Below are 26,184 nucleotides of genomic sequence, written 5' to 3'. Positions count from 1 at the left end.
ACATGTACTATCATTACCGCAAATCATATTAATATTGCATGCCACCTCAAAACTTATTAAACTAGAGGCTCCAATCAGATTTAAGAAATAATCACTTTCTACTACCTGGCTTATCTCAACTAAAACGTAATTCATTATGCGCAATTAACCCTGGATAAGTTACAATAACAATTTTGCTATTGGGAGGAAATGTGTAGGAAGTGCAGAAAATCAGGAAAAAAAATTAAGTTTTGTTTTTCCATTATAGGAAAAAAGGCTCTTTACCGAGTCTCCTGTAACACAGTTTTTCTCATTGCAGATAAAATACAACAGGTAATACTAACAAATATCCCTCTCATCTTCCTAAACACAATTATCTGTCCAACAAATCAAATAGACCAAAGCACCTAAAGCCTCTCAAGTATCAGATTGCAAGCGCAAGAGCGTGTGGTCTATGTGGAAAGGACAGAACTTGCCATTCACCGAGTACCCCCTATTAACAACCTAAATGAGATGACAAAATCAATAAGGGGAAATAGCAGGCTTCAACATGCACACACGTTAGGAAACAAACCCTACTATAAGAATGTATACAGATCTTACCGTTTCTGCTTATTTTCTCCCCATCTCGCTCTCCCAGAAATAACTCAAGGCTAAGTGGATATTCTTTATGAGCCTAGGCAGCGAGTGCGAGCATACTATTCAGCCATCAAGGGCATCACAGCTAAACTGATCCTGTTCTTATCTCAGGTCCATGTACATGCAATATCTAGCAGGGTCATTGCATAATAATCAGCAGCAGGGACCTTGGCTCCTTTTCTCATCTCTAGCCTAGAGGCTAGGAGATCTACTATAGTGGCTTAACTACGACCCTGCTGAGATCAGCTAGCTCAACACAGACCGAGAATTTAACCTGGGATCTTCTGGTCTGTATGGCTTTATGGCCATTAGGAAACTGCTGATTATACATTTTTAATCCAGAATGCTGAGGAATCAAATGTTCTAAAAAAAGGTTTGATAGGCTCAAAGGGGAGGATTGGGTACTTAATATTCCTGGCTACAAGATATTCAGGAAAGATAGGGAAGGAAAGAAAGGTGGGGGGGGGGGGGGGCAGTATTGGTCAAATAAACTATTATAGCCATGGAAAGGGATGATGTTCTTGAGGAGTCAAAGACAGAACCTATTTGGTGAGAATTAAGGAAAAGTAGAGGAGCTATTGCACTATTGGGTGTATAATACAGGCCACCGGATAGTGGGAAGGAGAGAGAGGAGAACATTTGCAGGCAAATTACAGAAAGATGCAAGAACTATAGAGTAGTGATAATGGGAGACTTCAATTATCCCAATATAAGCTGAGACAGTAACAGTGTAAAGGGCAAAGAGGGGAGGAATTCCTGACATGTGTTCAAGAGAACTTTCTGGATCAGTGTGTTTCCAGCCCAACCAGGAAGGAAAGTGCTGGATCTAGTTCTGGGGAACGAAGTGGGGCAAATGGAGCATGTTTCAGTGGGGGAGCATTTGGTGAACAGTGATCATAATATCATTAGGTTTAGAAAAATTATGGAAAAGGATAAGGAACAATCAAATTGAAAATGCTTAACTGGAGGAGAGCAAATTTCTGAGTTAAAAAGGGATCAGAATCAAAAATTGGTAGGCAAAACAGTAATTGAACAATGGGAGGCCCTCAAGGAGGCCTTCTGTTCGGATACAGGAGTAGACACATCCCTACGAGGGGGAAAGAAAGGGCATCCAAAACTGTATCTTTAGTCATCCAGGGAGCTCTAGAGATTAAAATGAAACAGAAAAAGGAGGCTTATGACAAATGTAAGGTTCATAACCAGACTGAAAACAGAAAGTACAGAAGAGATCTAAACAAGAGGGACAAAGAGAGAGTACAAGAATATATTATCGGCTAACATAAAAGGGAACTCAAAAGTATTTTATAAACAAATAAATAGTAAAAAGGTAGTCAAAGGAAGGGTGGGACCAATTAGGGACAAAAAGGAGATCTTCTTGTGGAGGCAGAGGGCATGGCTGAGGTACCAAATGAATACTTTGATCCGTCTTCACTAGAGAAGAGGTGCTGCCATCGTAGCAGTGAAGGAGGAGGTAGCAGCAATATTGGATAGGATAAAAATAGATAAAGAGGAGGTACTTAAAAGATCGGCAATACTCAAAGTAGAAAAGTCACTCGGTCCAGATAGGATGCATTCTAGGTTACTGAGGGATGTAAAGGTGGAAATTGCTGAGGCTCTGGCCACAACCTTAGATATGGAGAGGGTGCCGAAGGAGTGGAGGATTGCAAATTTTACACCCCGTTTCAAAAAAGGAGAGAGGGATAAACCCGGCAATTATAGGCCAATCTGCCTAACATCGGTAGTGGGATAACTTTTAGAGACAATAACCCGGGACAAAATTAATGGCACTTGGTAATGCATGGACTAATAAATGAAAGTCAGCACAGATTTGTTAAAGGAAAATCATGTTCGACTAAATTAAAGCCCATGGGATTAAAAGGACAGTAGCAGCGTGCAGTGGTGTTCCCCAGGGGTCAGTATTAGGACCATTGCTCTTTTTGATATATAATAATGACCTGGACTTGGGTATACAGGGTATAATTTCAAAGTTTGCAGATGACACAAAACACGGAAATGTAGTAAACAATGTGGAGGATAGGAGCAGACTTCAGGAGGACATGGACTGGTGAAATGGGCAGACACGTAGTAGATGAAATTTAATGCAGAGAAGTGCAAAGTGCTGCACTTTGGTAGGAAGAATGAGGAGAGGCAATATAAACTAAAGGGTACAATTTTAAAGGGGATGCAGGAACAGAGACACCTGGGGGTTCACATACACAAATCTTTGAAGATGGCAGAACAAGTTGAGAAGGCTGTTAAAAAACACACAGGATTCTGGGCTTTATTAACAGAGGCATAGAATACAAAAGAAGGAAGTTATGCTAATCCTTTATAATACACTGGTTAGGCCTCAGCTGGAGTATTGTCCCAATTCTGGGCACCACACTTTAGGAAGGATGTCAAGGCCTTAGAGAGGGTGCAGAAGAGATTTACTAGAATGGTGCCAGGGATGAGGGACTTCAGTTATGTGGAGAGACTGGAGAAGCTGGGGTTGTTTGCCTTAGAACAGAGAAGGTTAAGGGGAGATTTCATAGAGGTGTTCAAGATCATGAACAGTTTTGATAGAATAAATAAGGAGAAACTGTTTCCAGTGGCAGAAGGGTCGGCAACCAGAGATTTAAGGTGATCGGCAAAAGAGCCAGAGGCAACATTAGGAAACATTATTTTAAGCAGCGAGTCATAATAATCTGGAAGGCACTGCCTGAAAGGGTGGTGATGTGGAGATGCCGGTGATGGACTGGGGTGGACAAATGTAAGGAATCTTACAACACCAGGTTATAGTCCAACAGTTTTATTTGAAAATCACAAGCTTTCGGAGGCTTTCTCCTTCGTCAGGTGAGTGTGGGATTCCTTGAAAGTTACCACATATATAGTCAGAGAACAATGCCTGGTGATTACAAATAATCTTTCCAACTGCCCTTGATAAAGAGCTGGCACAGGCTGATGGGCCAAATGGCCTCCTCCTGTGCTATACCTACTATGAAACTATAGGAAGGTCAAAGGAAAAGATTAGGACTACTGCTCATGTAGGGGATAAACGCTAAGGCCTAACTGGTTGGTCAGAACAGTTTGCTTTCATGTTGTAATTTCTGCGTAATTCAATGCTCTGTAACTGGCCACTTGAAGGTGTATTACAGCAACCAGACTATTACTTACACTATTTTTTTAAAAATTCATCTGTTTCCTAATGTGAAAAATATATAAAAGAATCTCAACTTTAAAACAAAATCCAATGTTTTTCTTGTAAAACATAGCTTTCTTTTGAGCCAACTCTAAAAAAGTGATTCTAAAACCAAGTTAAAGATAAAATTCACTTGATTTCATAACATTTGTTGACTTGTAAGATGGCTGACACAAGGAGGCATGTTTTCAACATCTTCAGCTACTGCTACCATGATTTACTCAAGGATTCTATTTGTAAGCATACTGAAAAAAACTACCCAGATTTTTCCACTACTGTTTGCATCATATTTGCAAGCACAGGATGTGTAGACTTTAAAGCTGGCCGTCATCATTGCAAAGTTGATTTAGAGGCTCAATTCAAGATGCCATAAAGTCAGCTGACAAAAACAGACCGTCATAAATGGTTTATTGTAGGCTGCATCTGTAGCATATTAAAGTGTTTACATGTGCCACAGATGTTGCTGTAAATCTTTAGTCCACGTCAACCAGGCTATTTAAAAGCCTGCCAGCAAGAGTTCAACATGGTGTGCGTACCTGGAATTTAAAAAATGGCAGTAAAAATATGCAAAAGTGAAAAACTCAACATTAAGGCTACGTTGGAAATAAACACACTGTTTATTGTGAGTGAAGGGAAGAGAGCCAGGATCAATGCTTGTTCATATACCTCATTGGGGCCTAAATCCATCATCTCAATGTCAGGATTCAGATGACATTTTGCAAAAGTTTAGCAATACTCATTACTAAATGGAACATGAACGACTTCAATTAGTTAAGTGTCTGTAACTGTTTCCTAGCTACAATAACAAGATTTATCCTACTCCCAGTCTCCAGACCCCTGTTAGTGCTCGGATCAAACCCAAATTAACATGAATTATACATGCTTAAAAGATAAATACTGATTTTAAGTCTATCCAGCCCATGGAACAGCTTTTACAATAGTACCAACTCAGGCATTTGGCAATATACATTACTGAAGGACTTGCCACCAGAACATAAGATGTCCATGCCCACTACAAGAAGCAAAGTTTTCTTTTGAGCAAAAAAAGGGATAAAAGCAAGCAGCATTCAACATTATGGCCCAAGTAATTCAATAACAATTGATATTCGTACCAATTTAAACTTCTCAGAATTTCAAACATTCAGCTTTGAAATGTTCTCCATATTCAAACCCCAGAAATCAAATGGTTACCAAATGAACAACAAATCTTTGATCAGTTAACCCCGTGGATTTTGAAGGTTTCAGTGCGAACGCCACTTCAGTGAAAGTGTAAATTCTGGAACCTCAGGGACTGACACCAGCTGTCCATTTTTTGCAGGTGTCCTTATTTTCAAAATGGTCATTGTACGTACCGTAAAAATTTTCCCAACAATCTTAAAGAACCAACTGAGATTATGATCAGCACCGAATCAGCTGCAACAATGCTAAGAATCCCCCTCCCAGCATTCAGCTCTGTTCACTGAATACTTTGCAGTCTAAATTCCTGTTTCATTTCAAACCGCTCTCACTTGGAGCAGAGTGTAACTTCAGTAATGAACTGTGTTTCTCAGCTCTACTTACCAGCATTAGGGCAGTCACAGGACAAAGAAAGGGGGAAATGTGATGACAGGTTATGCTAATATAATGAAGCTTCCAAAGGCATATCTTAGAACAGATTGAGAACATTTGAGAGGGAAAGCACAACAGGTCACATTATGTATAGGAGTGAAACTGCAGTTTTCAGGTTGAGCAACGAGTCTACAGGAAGACTGACAAAGCTGGGACTCAAGGGCCTGTCCATCACTTGATAGAACAGCAGAGAGACAGAGATACCCAGCATAGCCAGCCACCTTCACTCCCCAAAGCGGATCCACCTTCAGAAGCCGTGGGAAAGACGACGACGGTGGGGTCAGGGGGAAAGAGGAGATGCCAACAGCCGCTGAGCGTGTAGATGCGGTGCTGGGACAGGAAAGGATGGCCCCTCTCGCTGCTCTTGATTCAGGTGGCAGATGAGTGTAGTTGCCAACTCTGGTTGGAGTCAATCCTGGAGGTTTGACCACATGACGTCTGATCACGAGGCCTGGTCACAAGCCCCCCAGCCCCCATTCCCCAGTCTCCCTCTCCCCCAGTCTCCAGTCCCAAACATGTGGATATCTGGTGCAGAATTAGGTTGGAGAGGTCCTGGAGTTTGACAGTTCCTTTGATTTCTTGGATTTGGCAAAATTGTGGAAGGTAAACCCGAGCTTTGGCTCAATGGTGGATTCGGCACCATCTGTCAACAGTGAATCATAGAATCTTACAGCACGAGGGCATTCAGCCCATCATGCCTGTGCTGGCTTTTTGAAGGAGCTATCCAAATACTCCCATTCTCCTCTTTCCCCATAGCCCTGAACATTTTTCCCTTTCAAGTATATATCTAATTCCCTTTTGAAAGTTACTATTGGATCTGCTTCCACCGCCCTTTCCCCTCACCACCCACCCCCCCTGCCCCAAGTTCTTTTGCCAATTATCTTAAATCTGTGCCCTTTGGTTATTGACCCTCCTGCCAGTGTAAACAGTTTCTCCCTATCTACTCTATTAAAACCCTTCATAATTTTGAACACTTCCATTAAATCTCCCCTTCACCTTCTCTGTTCTTAGTTGTGAAATTGAATTCAATTGCAGACTAACAAAAGAAAATATGTGTCACAAAGGCTGCTGGATTGTTGTAAAAGCCCAGCTGCTTCACTAACATCCTTCAGGGAAGGGAAGGGAACCCTACCCGGTCTGGCCTACATGACTCAAGTCCCACACTACATTGTTGACTATTAATATTTTCTGAAGTAGCTCAGCAAGCCATTCAGTTGTACAATCTAATCACCACCTTCTCAGGGCAACTAGGAATGGGCAATAAATGCTTTTAAAAAGTCAGTTAGTACTGAACTGCACAAAATAGCTGGCACGCTTAATACAGTTTAAGTAAAGCTTATATATGAGTGTATCTCTGTTACGTGCGAGTGTATCTCTGTTACGTGCGAGTGTATCTCTGTTACGTGCGAGTGTATCTCTGTTACGTGCGAGTGTATCTCTGTTACGTGCGAGTGTATCTCTGTTACGTGCGAGTGTATCTCTGTTACGTGCGAGTGTATCTCTGTTACGTGCGAGTGTATCTCTGTTACGTGCGAGTGTATCTCTGTTACGTGCGAGTGTGCACACAGATATGTATATATATATAAAAAATAAGGATGTTGAAATATATCCAACAGTGACCTAACAGTATTTAAACTACTATGTTGGCATTCTACAGCCGTAGTTGTATGATCAATTGATTGAGAGGATAGAAAGCTGTGGAAAATAGAGTATTTTCAATAATATTTCTCCAGCCACATGGAGACTATCTTGGCAAAATACTGTAATTTTGAAATACAACTGCTTTAGTTGGGAACATAACTAGCCACAAAATTGGCCTGTCCAATTTTGATAACTTCAGTTGTTTGTATAAAGTCTGTTCAAACATTATCCAGAATATCAAGTTTCCAGCATGGTTTCCTTGGTCTCTAGTACAAACAGCAATCTCAATGCAGCACTAGATTATTACATAATTGAAGCAAATATAAACTCAGACTGTTGTGGAGTTTTCATAGCCAGTGACAAAAGTCATTTTCAAAGCTTTAAAAATTGAACAGCAGCATAAAGACTGCTTTTATGAACAGTTGCATAAGGTGTTCTAAGACACATCAGCATAAATCTGAGTGGACTACAAAATTTTCTTCCCCTCCTCTCTTGGAAGACAGTGACTCACCGAGAGCCGGTGGTACCTTGCCCAAGTGGTCATTCTTCATATGTATCCTGCACAGCGAGCAGTGTCGGTAAGATGACTGATTTTGGGGGGGGGGGGGGGGGGGGGGGGCGATGTCAGTCCGATGACTGATTGGGGGGGGGGGGATGTCAGTCCGATGACTGATATGGGGGGTGTCAGCAAGATGACTGATTTGGGGGGGGGGGGGGATGTCAGTCCGATGACTGATTGGCGGGGGGGGGGGTGGGATGTCAGTCCGATGACTGATATGGGGGGGTCAGTACGATGACTGATTGGGGGGGGTGTCAGTAAGATGACTGATTTGGGGGGGGGGGGGGGTCAGTACGATGACTGATTGGGGGGGGGGTCAGTACGATGACTGATTTGGGGGGGGGGTCAGTACGATGACTGATCTGGGGGGGGGTCAGTACGATGACTGATTTGGGGGGGGTCAGTACGATGACTGATCTGGGGGGGGGTCAGTACGATGACTGATTTGGGGGGGGTCAGTACGATGACTGATTTGGGGGGGGGTCAGTACGATGACTGATTTGGGGGGGGGTCAGTACGATGACTGATTTGGGGGGGGGGGGTGTCAGTAAGATGACTGATTTGGGGGGGGGGGGATGTCAGTCCGATGACTGATTGGGGGGGCGGATGTCAGTCCAATGACTGATATGGGGGGTGTCAGTAAGATGACTGATTGGGGGGGGTGTCAGTAAGATGACTGATTTGGGGGGGGGGGGGTCAGTACGATGACTGATTGGGGGGGGGGGTCAGTACGATGACTGATTTGGGGGGGGGGTCAGTACGATGACTGATCTGGGGGGGGGTCAGTACGATGACTGATTTGGGGGGGGTCAGTACGATGACTGATCTGGGGGGGGGTCAGTACGATGACTGATTTGGGGGGGGTCAGTACGATGACTGATTTGGGGGGGGGTCAGTACGATGACTGATTTGGGGGGGGGTCAGTACGATGACTGATTTGGGGGGGGGGTCAGTACGATGACTGATTTGGGGGGGGGTCAGTACGATGACTGATTTGGGGGGGGGGGGGGTCAGTACGATGACTGATTTGGGGGGGGGGGGTCAGTACGATGACTGATTTGGGGGGGGGTCAGTACGATGACTGATTTGGGGGGGGGGGGGGTCAGTACGATGACTGATTTGGGGGGGGGTCAGTACGATGACTGATTTGGGGGGGGGGGGGTCAGTACGATGACTGATTTGGGGGGGGGTCAGTACGATGACTGATTTGGGGGGGGTCAGTACGATGACTGATTTGGGGGGGGGTCAGTACGATGACTGATTTGGGGGGGGGGGGGGTCAGTACGATGACTGATTTGGGGGGGGGTCAGTACGATGACTGATTTGGGGGGGGGTCAGTAAGATGACTGATTTGGGGGGGGTGTCAGTACGATGACTGATTTGGGGGGGGGGTCAGTACGATGACTGATTTGGGGGGGGGGTCAGTACGATGACTGATTTGGGGGGGGGGTCAGTACGATGACTGATTTGGGGGGGGGGGGGTCAGTACGATGACTGATTTGGGGGGGGGTCAGTACGATGACTGATTTGGGGGGGGGGTCAGTACGATGACTGATTTGGGGGGGGGGTCAGTACGATGACTGATTTGGGGGGGGGGGGTCAGTACGATGACTGATTTGGGGGGGGGGGTCAGTACGATGACTGATTTGGGGGGGGGGGGGTCAGTACGATGACTGATTTGGGGGGGGGGTCAGTACGATGACTGATTTGGGGGGGGGGTCAGTACGATGACTGATTTGGGGGGGGGGGGGTCAGTACGATGACTGATTTGGGGGGGGGGTCAGTACGATGACTGATTTGGGGGGGGGGGGTCAGTAAGATGACTGATTTGGGGGGGGGGGGGTCAGTACGATGACTGATTTGGGGGGGGGGGGGGTCAGTACGATGACTGATTTGGGGGGGGGGGGTCAGTACGATGACTGATTTGGGGGGGGGTCAGTACGATGACTGATTTGGGGAGGGGGTCAGTACGATGACTGATTTGGGGAGGGGGTCAGTACGATGACTGATTTGGGGGGGGGGGTCAGTACGATGACTGATTTGGGGGGGGGGTCAGTACGATGACTGATTTGGGGGGGGGGGGTCAGTAAGATGACTGATTTGGGGGGGGGGGTCAGTACGATGACTGATTTGGGGGGGGGGTCAGTACGATGACTGATTTGGGGGGGGGGTCAGTACGATGACTGATTTGGGGGGGGGGTCAGTACGATGACTGATTTGGGGAGGGGGTCAGTACGATGACTGATTTGGGGAGGGGGTCAGTACGATGACTGATTTGGGGGGGGGGTCAGTACGATGACTGATTTGGGGGGGGGTCAGTACGATGACTGATTTGGGGGGGGGTCAGTACGATGACTGATTTGGGGGGGGGTCAGTACGATGACTGATTTGGGGGGGGGTCAGTACGATGACTGATATGGGGGGGTGTCAGTACGATGACTGATTTGGGGGGGGGTCAGTACGATGACTGATTTGGGGGGGGGTCAGTACGATGACTGATTTGGGGGGGGGGTCAGTACGATGACTGATTTGGGGGGGGGTCAGTACGATGACTGATTTGGGGGGGGGGTCAGTACGATGACTGATTTGGGGGGGGGGTCAGTACGATGACTGATTTGGGGGGGGGGTCAGTACGATGACTGATTTGGGGGGGGGGTCAGTACGATGACTGATTTGGGGGGGGGTCAGTACGATGACTGATTTGGGGGGGGGTCAGTACGATGACTGATTTGGGGGGGGGTCAGTACGATGACTGATTTGGGGGGGGGGGGTCAGTACGATGACTGATTTGGGGGGGGGTCAGTACGATGACTGATTTGGGGGGGGGGGGGTCAGTACGATGACTGATTTGGGGGGGGGTCAGTACGATGACAGATTTGGGGGGGGGGGGGTCAGTACGATGACAGATTTGGGGGGGGGGGGGTCAGTACGATGACTGATTTGGGGGGGGGGGTGTCAGTCTAATGACTGATTGGCGGGGGGGGGGGTGGGATGTCAGTCCGATGACTGATATGGGGGGGTGTCAGTACGATGACTGATTTGGGGGGGGTCAGTACGATGACTGATTTGGGGGGGGGTCAGTACGATGACTGATTTGGGGGGGGGGTGTCAGTCTAATGACTGATTGGGGGGGGGGGGTGTCATACAATGACTGATTGGGGGAGGGGGGTCAGGGTAAACTTCACAATCACACTCAGCCCACTCTTGATCCACATGCACTTTCCAGCAATAGCCACTGAATAGGAATCTCTGGCTGATTTGTCCCCTCCCTAGCCTATGAGACCAATTGTAGCATCCCAACTGCTCCCCAGCTGAGATCTGAGCCTTAGCATAGTCCAGGGATTGAACATGGGAGATACTACATTCGGTAGCAAACTCTGAACTGACAGTTTTTAAAGATACTGTAGCTCTGACTGCTCACAGATGCTGCATAGCAACTTGCAGCCCTAGGCTTATTTGTGGCCCAAGGCTGCGTTTCCCTACTAGTGACTAGAAGTACTTCGGGTCATCTAGAAGACCTGAAAGGCGCTAGGAAATGCACATTCATTCTTTCACTGAGCCAAATTTGTTGTTGTTTTTCCTAGCCATGGGTACAAATATCTTGACTACATACACATACAGGAACAGAGTGAATAGAAAATAAATCAAACTAACTAATAATTTATTTTTATATCACTAAAAGCAGAAACATGATACTTCTTTTGTAAGTTACCATCCATAATTACCCGATACTCCACCAGTTAATTATATGCTCTCAATAATTCCAAAATTATTCCGCAATATTGTCACAGCGCACTCATTAAGGAATGACCTTCTGCATTTCACCAATTTCTCCAAATTCAGTCTGCACAGTGCAAAAGATGAGGTTTCCATTCAATTTCACAAGTCAACTCAAACACTTCAAACATTAATATTTTGCTGTAGCCATCGATGACAGAGAGGTCATTGATGAAGCAACTGAAGATGGTTGGGGCACGTTTTCCAGCTTGCAAAGCTCCTGCAGAGATGACCGGAGGAGGGAATAATTAGCCTTTGACAAGCACAACTAACTCTCCCTTGTATCAGGTATGACTCCAGCCAGATCACAAATTATGACACTGGCTCCTGTAATATTTAGTACACACACAAGTTCACATCACTACCAAATCAATCACGAGGAGGCTTATGAAAAGCATTAACACTGGCATGGACCAGTTGTGCCGAATGGCCTGTTTCTGTGCTGTAAGTTCTATATAATCACATTACACTGTATTGCATGCTATGAAGGAATGTTGTGAAGGCAAATAAGAACATAAGAAATAGGTGCAGGAGTCGGCCATATGGCCCCTCGAGCCTGCTCTGCCATTCACCAGATCATTTAAGTTTGCCTGTGATTCTCATAAAGCGTTAAAGGAAGGTAGGCTGGTATTACAGAAGTAACCTCTTCACCTCTCTCAATTAAAGAGGGAAAAAAAACTTTTTTTTAAAGGCATATTGTTTTTACTTAACCTTAATTTTAAATTTAGAGCCGGCCATTTAGAAGTGAAATCAGAAAGCACTTTTTTGACACAAAGGGTAATGGAAATCTGGAACTGGCTCCCCCAAAAGGCTGTGGATGCTGAGTCAATTGAATGTTCAAGACTGAGATCAATAGGTAAGGGTCATAGAATCATAGAGTCATAGAGTTATACAGCACGGATAGAGGCCCTTCGGCCCATCGTGTCCGCGCCGGCCATCAGCCCTGTCTACTCTAATCCCATATTCCAGCATTTGGTCCGTAGCCTTGTATGCTATGGCATTTCAAGTGCTCATCCAAATGCTTCTTGAATGTTGTGAGGGTTCCTGCCTCCACAACCCTCTCAGGCAGTGAGTTCCAGACTCCAACCACCCTCTGGGTGAAAAAGTTCTTTCTCAAATCCCCTCTAAACCTCCCGCCTTTTACCTTGAATCTATGTCCCCTTGTTATAGAACCCTCAACGAAGGGAAAAAGCTCCTTAGTATCCATCCTATCTGTGCCCCTCATAATTTTGTACACCTCAATCATGTCCCCCCTCAGCCTCCTCTGCTCCAAGGAAAAAAAACCCAATCTTCCCAGTCTCTCTTCATAGCTGAAGCGCTCCAGCCCTGGTAACATCCTGGTGAATCTCCTCTGCACCCTCTCCAAAGCGATCACATCCTTCCTGTAGTGTGGCGACCAGAACTGCACACAGTACTCCAGCTGTGGCCTAACCAGTGTTTTATACAGCTCCATCATAACCTCCTTGCTCTTATATTCTATGCCTCGGCTAATAAAGGCAAGTATCCCATATGCCTTCTTTACCACCTTATCTACCTGTTCCGCCGCCTTCAGGGATCTGTGAACTTGCACACCAAGATCCCTCTGACCCTCTGTCTTGCCTCCCATTCATTGTGTATTCCCTTGCCTTGTTAGTCCCTCCAAAGTGCATCACCTCGCACTTTTCCGGGTTAAATTCCATTTGCCACTGTTCCGCCCATCTGACCAACCCATCTATATCGTCCTGCAGACTGAGGCTATCCTCCTCGCTATTTACCACCCTACCAATTTTTGTATCATCAGCGAACTTACTGATCATACCTTTTACATTCATATCCAAGTCATTAATGTAGACCACAAACAGCAAGGGACCCAGCACCGATCCCTGTGGTACCCCACTGGCCACAGGCTTCCAGTCACAAAAACAACCTTCGACCATCACCCTCTGCCTTCTGCCACTAAGCCAGTTTTGTATCCAAAGTGCCAAGGCACCCTGGATTCCATGGGCTCGTACCTTCTTGACCAGTCTCCTGTGGGGGACTTTATCGAAGGCCTTACTGAAATCCATGTATACCACATCCACTGCGTTACCCTCATCCACACGCCTCGTCACCCCCTCAAAAAATTTAATCAAATTAGTCAGACATGATCTTCCCTTGACAAAGCCATGTTGATTAATCAGCCCTGATTAATCCTTGCTTCTCCAAGTGGAGACTAATTTTGTCCTTCAGAATTTTTTCCAATAATTTTCCTACCACTGATGTTAGGCTCACTGGCCTGTAGTTCCCCAGTTTTTCCCTACTCCCCTTCTTGAATAATGGTATTACATTAGCGGTTCTCCAGTCCTCTGGCACATCCCCTGTGGCCAGAGAGGTTCTGAATATATGTGTCAGAGCCCCCGCAATCTCCTCCTTTGCCTCACACAGTAGCCTGGGATACATTTTGTCCGGGCCTGGGGATTTATCCATTTTTAGGCCTGCTAAAACCGCCAATACCTCCTCCCGCTCGATGTTAATATGTTCGAGTACATCACAGTCCCCCTGCCGTATTTCTATGTCTACATCGTCCTTCTCCATAGTGAAAACAGATGCAAAAAATTCATTTCGAACCCCTCTTACATCTGCCGGCTCCACACACAGATTGCCATTTTTGTCCCTAATGGGCCCTATTTTTTCCCTAGTCATCCTCTTACCCTTAATATACTTATAAAACATCTTAGGATTTTCCTTTATTTTGCTCGCCAGTGTTATTTCATGGCCCCTCCTTGATCTCCTAATTTCTTTTTTAAGTATCCCCCTGCACTTTTTGTACTCCTCTTGGGCTTCCTCCGTCTTTAGCCTTTTGTATCTGCCAAAAGCCCTCCTTTTTTTCCTAATCCATTCTCGTATATCCCCTGACATCCAAGGTTCCCTGGAGTTCTTGGAACCACCCTTGACCTTTACGGGAACATGTTGCCATTGTATGGTCTCAATCTCCCTTCTGAAAGACTCCCATTGCTCCGATGCGGATTTTCCTACAAGCAGCTGATCCCAGTCCATTTTGGCCAGATCCTGCCTTATCCTATTAAAATCGGCCTTCCCCCAATTTAGAACCTTTATATCCGGCCCCTCCCTGTCCTTTTCCATGACCACCTTAAATCTCACCGAATTATGGTCACTGTCACCAAAGTGCTCACCTACTAGCACTTCTTCCACTTGGCCGGCCACATTCCCTAGAATTAGGTCCAGTACCGCCCCTCTCTTGTAGGACTTTCTACATGCTGGCTCAAAAAGCTCTCCTGGATGCACGTTAAGAATTTTGTACCCTCTAAGCCTTTTACACTCTGAGTATCCCAGTTAATATTGGGGAAGTTGAAATCCCCCACTATTATTACCCTATTATTTGCACAATTTTCTGAGATTTGTCTACATATCTGTTCCTCTATCTCCCCCTGACTGTTTGGGGGCCTATAGTACACTCCCATCAAAGTGCTTGCCCCCTTTTTGTTTTTAAGCTCCACCCATATGGCCTCATTAGAGGAACCTGCTAATATATCATCCCTCCTTATGGCAGTAATTGATTCTTTAATTAATATTGCGACCCCCCCTCCTCTTATACCTCCCCCTCTGTCTCGCCTGAAGATTCTGTACCCCGGAATATTGAGCTGCCAGTCTTGCCCCTCCCTCAATCATGTCTCTGTGACAGCAACAATATCATACTCCCATGTGTTTATCAACACCTTCAGTTCATCCACCTTATTCGCAAGACTCCTTGCATTAAAATAGATGCCATCCAGACTTGCCCTCACATATTTGCCCTGTCTTCCAAGCTGACTTGTTTTTTTCTCTATATTTGGCTGCACATCACCCCCTATTGTAGCTCCACTCTGTATCCCATCCCCCTGCCAAGTTAGTTTAAACCCCCCCACAACAGTGCTAGCAAACCTCCCCGCAAGGATATTTGTCCCGCTCTGGTTCAGATGCAACCCGTCCGACTTGTACAAGTCCCACCTTCCCCAGAAGCAGGCCCAGTGATCCAGGAAACTGAAACCCTCCCTCCTGCACCAACTCTTTAGCCACGCATTCATCTGTTCTATCCTCCTATTTCTATACTCACTAGCCCGTGGCACTGGGAGTAATCCAGAGATTACAACCTTTGAGGTCCTGCTCTTTAATCTGCTACCTAGCTCCCTAAATTCTTGATGCAGGACCTCATCTCCCTTCCTACCTATGTCGTTGGTCCCAATGTGGACCACGACCTCTGCCTGCTCACCCTCCCCCTTGAGAATGCCCTGAAGCCGCTCAGTGACATCCATGACCCTGGCACCAGGGAGGCAACAAACCATCCTGGAGTCACGTTTACGGCCACAGAAACGCCTGTCTGTTCCCCTTACGATAGAATCCCCTACCACTATAGCTCTTCCACTCTTTTTCCTCCCAGCCTGTGCAGCAGAGCTACCCCTGGTGCCAGGAAGTTGGCTGCTGCTGCCTTCCCCTGATAAGTCATCCCCCTCAACAATATCCAAAGCGGTATATTTGTTTGAGAGGGGGACGGCCACAGGGGACCCCTGCACTGCCTGCCTGCTCTTCTTACTCTGCCTGGTGGTCACCCAATTACTTCCTGCCTGTACAACCTTTACCTGCGGTGTGACCACCTCACTGAACGTGCTATCCACGACGTTCTCAGCATCGCGAATGCTCCTTAATGAATCCATCCGCAGCTCCAGTGCCGCAATGCGGTTTGTCAGTAGCTGCAGCTGGATGCATTTCCCGCACACATGGTCGTCAGGGACACCGGAAGGGTCCCTGATTTCCCACATAGAGCAGGAAGAGCATAACACGGGGCTGGGCTGTCCTGACATGACTTACCCTTTAACTAATTAATTCAAATTAAATGAATCCCACCAATTTCACTTCAATTAAAAAGGTATACTCAAGGGCCCTTGCTGAACAGCAGTCCCCCACTACACAACAGAGACCAGAGAATCCACAAACTCTAACCTTAGACAAATTCAGCAGGTATTGAAGGAAATGGTGCTATGGCTGGTAAATGAAGTTGAGGTACAGATCAGCTATGATCTAATTGATGGAACAGGCACGAGGGGCTGAATGTTCCAGTTGTGGCTACTTGAGGGTCAGGTGCCTGCAGGTTGCTGCCCCAGCCAGTGTAAAGCACCAGCTTACATTGCAATCTAAAAAGTCATTCCAGGAGCATGAAGACCACCCATGTAACTTACAGCAAACAGCAGTAACCAAAACCGGTGAGTCTCCACAGGCTCAATGATATTCAGCAAAAATAAAGATATCTCCTAAATGGTGAAAGATATTGTGATTTGTTTTCCTTTACATAAGGAAGTCAGAGATGACATACTCCCTCATACTTTTTCTTCATCTGCGTACTTCTGCATATTTTATACAGACCCTACATGGGAATGGCTTTCCAGTAAGTGACACTTGCAGCTTTGAACTTGCTCTTTAGGACGTCATCTGAACCACTTAACACATTACTGCCTTGACAATGAGTCATTCTATATATAGTGGTTTTGTTATTTTCTATTAACTTGCCATCAAACCTATCCAGTGCTAGCAGCCCATCTGGTAACATGGAATACTCGGAGTCTTTTGTCACAACTGATATTGTATCGCATCATCCTCTTCAGTAAACAGTCATGAAAACAAATTCCAACAAGGACCAAGTAAAAATAAAACAATCACACTCCAATGTCAGTTATAAGTGTTAATACAACCACAAAGTTTTTAGGATGTTCTCAAACTGATAAAGCTTTGCTTTTCCAGTTTAGATTTGTAAACAATTTTACAACACCAAGTTATAGTCCAGCAATTTTATTTTAAATTCACAAGCTTTCGGAGGCTACCTCCTTCCTCAGGTGAACGATGTGGAAATCATTTTAGATTGTCATAGGATACCTCATCATTCACTGCCCTAAAACAACCCGCAATCCAAGATAACTTGCCTACATAATATTCACTTCATTTCAAAAAGCCATTTATTGTCAAAAGTGCTTTGAGATATTTTGATGTACAAGTTTACTATACTGTAGTAATATTCATTAAACATTTCAATTGACTCAATCAAGCTCAAAAGACTTTCCAAAACTAGGTACCAATCAATCAACTCAGATGTCGAGGCAAGGGCTTTTCACTTCAGTGCTCATCAGCCAGCAATTTCCATCCAAAGGCAGGAAGTTGCACTTTGGCAATTGCAGAGTGAAAAACCCAGCCTCATTAGTCCAGACATATGTCAGTCTTATATACCAGTGCAACACAATTAACTCATAACATATCCATTTCCTTCTGCACTAAGACTAATCGCACACTCCAACAGCTATATGAAAAGTTACACAAACACCATTAAGCTTAAGCTTTACCTGTACAGAAGGTACTATTTCCAGAAAGCATTTCAAAATCTATACTGCACAACGAATCACACTCAGTCAAAAGAACAAAACATGCTCATTTTTGACAACAGTACATGCATAAAAACATTGTCAATTGCTTGCCAATTAATTACATTACATACATAGAATTTACAACACAGAAACAGACCAATTGGTCTATGCTGGTGTTTATACTCCACACGAGTCTCCTCCCACCTTACTTCATTTAACCCGATCAACATATCCTTCTATTCCTTTCTCCTTCACGCACTTATCTAGCTTCCCCTGAAATGCATCTATGCTATTCGCCTCAACTACTCCATGTGGTAGCAAGTTCCACTTTCTATCCACTCTCAGGGTTTCGCCTAAATTCACATTTGAATTTATTAGTGACTACCTTATATTTATGACCCCTAGTTTTGGACTCCCCCGGAAATGGAATCATCTTCTCTACGTCAACCCTATTACACCTCTTCATCATTTTTAAGGTCACCCCTCAGCCAATTCTTTTCTAGAGAAAAAAGCTCCAGCCTGTTTAGGCTTTCCTGATAGTTATAACCTCTCAGTTCTGGTGGTATCCTTGTAAATCTCTTTTGCACTTTCTCCAGTGCCTCTATATCCTTTTTATAGTGTGGACACTAGAACTGTGCACAAGTGTGATCTAACCAGGGTTCTATATAATTTTAACATAACCTCTCTGCTTTTCAATTCTATCCCTCTAGAAATGAACCCTGATGCTTTGTTTGCATTTTTATGGCCTTTTTAACCTGTGTTGCTACTTTTAATGATTTGTATAATCTGTACCACTAGATCCTTTTGATCCTCTAGCCCATTTAGACTCTATTTTCTAAGGAGTATGTGGCCTCCTTATTCTTCCTACCAAAATGCACCACTTCACACTTCTCTATATTGAAATTCATTTGCCATTTACACATCCATGCTGCAAGTTTATTAATATTTTTTCGTATTTTGTCACAGTCTTCCTCAGTATTAACTATATCCCCCAATTTGGTATCATCTGCAAAATTTGAAATTGTACTTCCAATTCCCGAGTCCAAGTCGTTTATGTAAATGGTAAACAACAGTGGTCCCAGTACCGATCCCTATGGAACACCACTTCCCACCAGTCTGAGTAGCTACCTTTAACCCCTACTCTGTTTTGTAGCCAGTTTGCTATCCATTCTGCTACTTGTCCTGACTCCACATGTTCTGACCTTAGTCATAACTACGATGCGGTATCTTATTGAAGGTCTTTTGAAAATCCAACTATATTACATCTACTACAGTACCCTTATCTACTCTTTGTTACTTCTTCAAAGAATTCAATAAGGTTGACCTTCAAGCATTACCTTCCCTTTTGAAATCCTTGTTGACTATTTATTATATTATTGGTTTCTAGATGTTTTTCTATTACATCTTTGAGCAAAGATTCCATTATCTTTCCTACCACTGATGTTAAGCTGACTGGTCTATACTTCACTGGATTTGTTCTATCTCCCTTTTTAAATATAGGAATAACATTCCAGGTCAGAGGCTGGGTATTCTGCGCGAGTAACTCACCTCCTGACTCCCCAAAGCCTTTCCACCATCTACAAGACACAAGTCAGGAGTGTGATGGAATACTCTCCACTTGCCTGCGTAAGTGCAGCTCCAACAACACTCAAGAAGCTCAACACCATCCAGGGCAAAGCAGCCCGCTTGATTGGCACCCCATCCACTACCCGAAACATTCACTCCCTCCACCACCGGCACACTGTGGCTGCAGTGTGTACCATCCACAGGATGCACTGCAGCAACTCGCCAAGGCTTCTTCGACAGCACCTCCCAAACCCGCGACCGCTACCACCTAGAAGGACAAGGGCAACAGGCGCATGGGAACACCATCACTTGCACGTTCTCCTCCAAGTCACACACCATCCCAACTTGGAAATATATTGCCGTTCCTTCATCGTCGCTGGGTCAAAATCCTGGAACTCCCTACCCAACAGCACTATGGGAGAACCTTCACCACACGGACTGCAGCGGTTCAAGGCTGTGGCTCACCACCACCTTTTCAAGGGCAATAAATGCTGGCCCCGCCAGCGACGCCCACATTCCATGAATGAATTTTTTAAAAATTAGCTGTCTGGCACTAATGCTTTTTCTAATGCATATATAATAGTGCCTCTGCCATCTCTTCCCTAGCTGCTTCTAGTATGCGCGGATGAAATCCATCAGTTTATCAATTACCTCCTCGCTTTCTATCTTAAATGTCTTGATATCTTTTTTCATATCTTTGATATCATGGCCAAATTGTAGTCTTCCTGGTAAACACTAAGGCAACGTCATCATTCAATAGTTCTGTCATTTCGCTGTCATTACCTGTGAGTTTAACGTGTGTGTACCTATCCCCATCCTGATTTTCCTTTTGTTTTTTTAATGTCTGTGGAATACTTTATTTGTTTTCATATTCTTTGATAATTTAATTTCATAGTTCCTCTTTGTCTTCGTATTTTTTTTTACTTCTATCCTAACCTCTTCGTATTCCCTTTTGTCATCCTCTCCTTTAGTGTGGGCCTTTTTATTGAGTTTCAATTTAACCCTTATCTCTATTCATCCATGATGCTTCATTATTGGTTGGTTTGTTCTTGCTTTTCAGTAGAATATACCGGGAAGAGGAGGTAGTGAAAGGGGAATGCCTAGATGTTCCCCTACACTTACTTCTCTTATCTGCTCTGGTTCATTTCCCATTACCAGATCCAGCAGCGATTCCTCACTTGTTGGGCTGATTATGTCCTGGGTAAGAAAGAAGTCCTGTAGTGAAAATTCCATTCCCCTTTCATGACCTCCTCTTGCCAGTTTATTTGGGGGTAGTTGAAATCTCCCATGATTACTATTCTATGTCTTTTACTTATTTCATAGATTTGCTTACATATTTCTTCCTCCACTTCCCTTCCACTATTAGATGGACTGTAGAACATAGGAATAGTAGGCCATTCAGCTCCTTCAGCCTGTTCCGCCATTCAATGCGACCCTGGCTGATCTGTATCCTAACTCCATTTACTCGATTTGGCTCGATATCCCTTAATACCCTTGGTTAGCAAAAATCTATCGATCTTAGATTTAACATTTTTTAATTGAGCTAGCGCCTACTGCTTTTTGTGGGAGTGTTCCACACTTCAACAACCCTTTATGCAACGAAATGTTTCCTAACTTCTTACCTGAATGGCCTGGCTCAAGACTACCCCTATTAGGTACATTAATCTCCCAACCTCACACTGTGGAACATTCTCCCACTGTTCACCCCACAAAACTGAGAGTCATTGGTACAATCTGACAGCGTACCGTCACCTCGGGGTAAAGTTATCCAAATGTTCAGCAGTGCATAGCTCTCTTTCTGCCGACATTGACCAATCAGTTTGGGAGTATTATTTCTATCACTAGGCTAAGGATTGTTTTTACAAAGGGTATTTTTATAAATTCTTAGAGGCGGTGCAACGAAGGTTCACTGGATTGATTCCTGGGATGAGAGGGTTATCCTATGAGGAGAGATTGAGTAAAATGGGCCTATACTCTCTGGAGTTTAGAAGAATGAGATGTGATCTCATTGAAACATATAAGATTCTGAGGGGGCTTGACAAGATAGATGCTGAGAGGTTGTTTCCCCTGGCTGGAGAGTCAAGAACGAAGGGCATAGTCTCCGGATAAGGGGTCAGACATTTAAAACTGAGATGAGGAGGAATTTCTTCACTCAGAGGGTTGTGAATCTTTGGAATACTCTGTCCCAGAGAGCTGTGGATGTTAAGTCGTTGAGTATGTTCAAGGCTGAGATAGGTAGATTTTTGAACTCTAAGGGAATCAAGGGATATGGGGATCAGGTGGGAAAGTGGAGATTTTTAAATTCGTTCATGGGGTGTGGGCATCGCTGGCGAGGCCGGCATTTATTGCCCATTCCTAATTGCCCTTGAGAAGGTGGTAATGAGCTGCCTTCTTGAACCGCTGCAGTCCATGTGGTGAAGGTTCTCCCACAGTGCTGTTAGGCAGGGAGTTCCAGGATTTTGACCCAGCAACGATGAAGGAACGGCGATATATTTCCAAGTCGGGATGGTGTGTGACTTGGAGGGGAACGTGCAGGTGGCATTGTTCCCACGTGCCTGCTGCCCTTGTCCTTCTAGGTCATGGGTTTGTGAGGTGCTGTCAAAGCCTTGGCAAGTTGCTACAGTGCATCCTGTGGATGGTACACCCTGCAGCCACGGTGCGCCGGTGTTGAAGGGAGTGAATGTTTATGGTGGTGGATGGTGTGCTATTCAAGCGGGCTGCTTTGTCCTGGATCGTGCCAAGCTTCTTGAGTGTTGTTGGAACTGCACTCATCCAGGCAAGTGGAAGGTATTCCATCACACTCCTGACTTATGCCTTGTAGATGGTGGAAAGGCTTTGGGGAGTCAGGAGGTGAGTCACTCGCTGCAGAATACCCAGCCTCTGACCTGCTCTTGCAGCCACAGTGTTTATGTGGCTGGTCCAGTTAAGTTTCTGGTCAATGGTAACCCCCAGGATGTTGATGGTGGGGGATTCAGCAATGGTAATGTCGTTGAATGTCAAGGGGAGGTGGTTAGAATTTCTCTTGTTGGAGACAGCCATTGCCAGGCACATGTCTGGCACGAATGTTACTTGCCACTTATGAGCCCAAGCCTGGATGTTGTCCAGGTTTTGCTGCATACGGGCAAGGACAGCTTCATTATCTGAGGGGTTGCGAATGGAACTGAACACTGTGCAATCATCATCATTTCTGACCTTATGATGGAGGGACGGTCATTGATGAAGCAGCTGAAGATGGTTGGGCCTAGAACACTGCCCAGAGGAACTCCTGCAACACTGTCCTGGGTCTGAGATGATTGGCCTCCAACAACCACTACCATCTTCCTTTGTGCCAGGTATGACTCCAGCCACTGGAGAGTTCTCCCCCTGATTCCCATTGACATCAATTTTACTAGGGCTCCTTGGTGCCATACTCAGTCAAATGCTGCCTTGATGTCAAGGGCAGTCACTCTCACCTCTGGAATTCAGCTCTTTTGTCCATGATTGGAACAAGGCAGTAATGAGGTCTGGAGCCGAGTGGTCCTGGCAGAACCCAAACTGAGCATCGGTGAGGTTATTGGTAAGTGCCACTTGATAGCACTGTTGACGACACCTTCCATCACTTTGCTGATGACTGAGAGTAGACTGATGGGGCGCTAATTGGCCGGATTGGATTCGTCCTGCTACCTGTGCAATTTTCCACATAGTCAGGTAGATGTCAGTGTTGTAGCTGTACTGGAACAGGTTGGCTAGAGGCGCGGCCGGTTCTGGAGCACAATTCTCAGCACTACAGCCGTGATTTGGTCGGGGCCCATAGCCTTTGTTGTATCCAGTGCATTCAGCCATATCTTGATATCACATGGAGTAAATCGAATTGGCTGAAGACTGGCTTCTGTGATGGTGGGGATATCAGGAGGATGCCAAGATGGATCATCCACTCAGCACTTCTAGCTGAAGATGGTTGCAAATGTTTCAGCCTTGTCTTTTGCACTCGTGCTATACTCTGCCATCATTGAGGATGTAAGGAGTCGCACAACACCAGGTTATAGTCCAACCGCTTTGTTTGAAATCACAAGCTTTCGGAGCTTTGCTCCTTCGTCAGGTGAAGTGAAGAGATGCATATAAGGCACAGCATATATAGTCAGAGAACAATGCCTGGTGATTATAGATAATCTTTTTAACTGCCCTTTATCACACCTCGGTAGAGAGATAATCACAGCAATCAAAGGAGTGAATGGTGTTCAAACAGGTTAGTCAGGGAAACATTACATCCAAGCATACTGAGGTGGAGTCACAAGGGGTCAAATGTAGCAGATGCTGGGGTTTGTATTGAGAACATAACTTTTTTTTGCTGGAAATCGCAGCAGGTCCGGCCGCATCTGTGTATGGAGAACAAGCCAACTACGACTTGAGTCTGGATGACTCTACGTCAGGTGGGGTTACATGTAGCGTGACATGAACCCAAGATCCCGGTTGAGGCCGTCCTCATGGGTGCGGAACTTGGCTATCAATTTCTGCTCGACGATTTTGCGTTGTGTGTCTCGAAGGCCGCCTTGGAGAACGCTTACCCGAAGATCGGAGGCTGAATGTCCTTGTAAGCGTTCTCCAAGGCGGCCTTCGAGACACACAACGCAAAATCGTCGAGCAGAAATTGATAGCCAAGTTCCGCACCCGTGAGGACGGCCTCAACCGGGATCTTGGGTTCACGTCACGCTACATGTAACCCCACCTGACGTAGAGTCATCCAGACTCAAGTCGTAGTTGGCTTGTTCTCCATACACAGATGCGGCCGGACCTGCTGCAATTTCCAGCAAAAAAAAGTTATGTTCTCAATACAAACCCCAGCATCTGCTACATTTGACCCCTTGTGACCCCACCTCAGTATTCTTGGATGTAATGTTTCCCTGACTAACCTGTTTGAACACCATTCACTCCTTTGATTGTTGTGATTATCTCTCTACCGAGGTGTGATAAAGGGCAGTTTGAAAGATTATCTATAATCACCAGGCATTGTTCTCTGACTATATATGCTGTGCCTTATATGCATCTCTTCACTTCACCTGACGAAGGAGCAAAGCTCCGAAAGCTTGTGATTTCAAATAAAGCTGTTGGACTATAACCTGGTGTTATGCGACTCCTTACATTTGTCCACCCCAGTCCATCACCAGCATCTCCACATCATCATTGAGGATGGGGATGTTTATGGAGCCTCCTCCTCCTGTTAGTTGTTTAATTGTCCATCACCATTCACGACTGGATGTCGCAGGACTGCAGAGCTTTGATCTGATCCATAGGTTATGGAATCGCTTTGCTCTGTCTATAGCATGTTGCTTCCGCTGTTTAGCATGCATGTAGTCCTGTGTTGTAGCTTCACCAGGTTGGCACCTCATTTTTAGGTACGCCTGGTGCTGCTTCTGGCATGTTCTTCTACACTCCTCATTGAACCAGGGTTGATCCCCTGGCTTGTTGGTAATGGTAGAGTGAGGAATATGGTGGGCCATGAGGTTACAGAGTGTGCTGGAATATAGTTCTGATGCTGCTGGCCCTATGGATGCCCAGTTTTGAGCTGCGAGATCTGTTCTGAATCTAGATCTGAGGTCAAAGATCAGCCATGATCTTATTGAATGGCAGTCAGAGCAGGCTCGATGGGCCGTGTGGCCTACTCCTATTTCTTCTGTTCTAATCTCAACGGTGTGGTTTATAAGTTGTCAGTGTACCGGTCGTTTTCCGTTTTATTAAGATTCTGTTCAAATGTTAGCACACGGATACAGTGTGTTTAATCAATAATCTACGTTGTGTAAATTACAATATCCTTTCGGGTATAAAGCATATTGTTTTTATCCAGGTCATTTAGATTGAAATGTCAGGCTGGTGGGCAAATTGTAATGCTGCTGTGTCAGGTTATCTTTGTAATGGCCCACCCGTGCGGCGGTGGGAGATAGCCCGCACACACACACACAATGTCCCTTTGTGTACGGCAATTACCCTGTCCGGCTCTGCTCCCTGCTCCCTGCTCCCTGACCGTGCCCGTGTGTCTGGGTGGATCACTGGGGCCACATTGAGCCCGGCACCGACCGGCTCGGGGCCTCCCCGTGCACACCGACTCATTTACCCCGTGTCTCCGGGCTCAGGTAGGAGGGGGGCCGCCTGTAACCCGGGCCCGGCCCGCACACCCAGCCCCAATAACCGGCGCAACTGGACCCGTCTCCATAAAGCGGCGGCCACTCACAGCCCGCCCCGTGCACCCGACAGACCCGACCCAGCCCTGCGGCCCGGTACTCACCGATCAGCCTCCGCACTTCCTCCACGCTCAAGTACACGTTGACCCCGGGACTGCCCCGACACACACTCCCGGAGCAGCAGCTCCAGACCACCACAAGGGCCCGCCAGAGGGGCAGCGCGACCCCCCGGCCCCAAACAGGGCCCGCCATTGCTTCCCGGCCCGAGACTGAGTGAGTGCGCGGGGTTTAACCCGGGCAATCTCTCCGCTTCTTCATCGCTGGGGGCTGGGCCTGAGCCGGGGAGCGGGGACTGACTGGGACTGGGAGCGGGGGCGGGGAGCGGGAGCGCGCGGGGGCGGGCGGGGAGCGGGAGCGGGCGGGGAGCGGGAGCGGGAGCGCGCGGGGGCGGGCGGGGAGCGGGAGCGGGCGGGGAGCGGGAGCGGGGGCGCGCGGGGGCGGGCGGGGAGCGGGAGCGCGCGGGGGCGGGCGGGGAGCGGGAGCGCGCGGGGGGCGGGGAGCGGGGGCGGGCGGGGAGCGGGAGCGCGCGGGGGGCGGGGAGCGGGGGCGGGCGGGGAGCGGGAGCGCGCCTCTCCCTCTCTCTCTCTCCCCTCGGAAAAAACCGTCAGTGCTCGCGCCGGGCCCCGCCACCGCGCATGCGCCCGCAGTCCGCCC

At 46.4% G+C, this 26,184-nt stretch overlaps 1 protein-coding gene across 5 annotated transcripts in view; it reads right to left on the bottom strand.

The window, feature by feature from the left end:
* The window catches only part of ryk (receptor like tyrosine kinase), a 357,734-nt gene extending 331,863 nt beyond the window's left edge, over window positions 1-25,871 (bottom strand). For 2 of the 5 annotated variants that reach the window (XM_067995687.1, XM_067995688.1), the window contains exon 1: window positions 25,575-25,871. In XM_067995687.1, the coding sequence (XP_067851788.1) occupies window positions 25,575-25,722 (148 nt within the window). In that variant the 5' untranslated portion in view covers window positions 25,723-25,871. The remainder of the gene's footprint in view (window positions 1-25,574) is intronic. The other 3 variants (XM_067995686.1, XM_067995690.1, XM_067995689.1) reach the window with 3 other exon arrangements.
* Between the last annotated feature and the right edge of the window lie 313 nt (window positions 25,872-26,184).

The sequence above is a fragment of the Heptranchias perlo genome, chromosome 13 (assembly GCF_035084215.1).
Source record: "Heptranchias perlo isolate sHepPer1 chromosome 13, sHepPer1.hap1, whole genome shotgun sequence".
Classification (NCBI taxonomy): domain Eukaryota; kingdom Metazoa; phylum Chordata; class Chondrichthyes; order Hexanchiformes; family Hexanchidae; genus Heptranchias; species Heptranchias perlo.
Note: the sequence above shows the minus strand (reverse complement) of the source record. Positions and strands in the feature narration are given on the sequence as shown.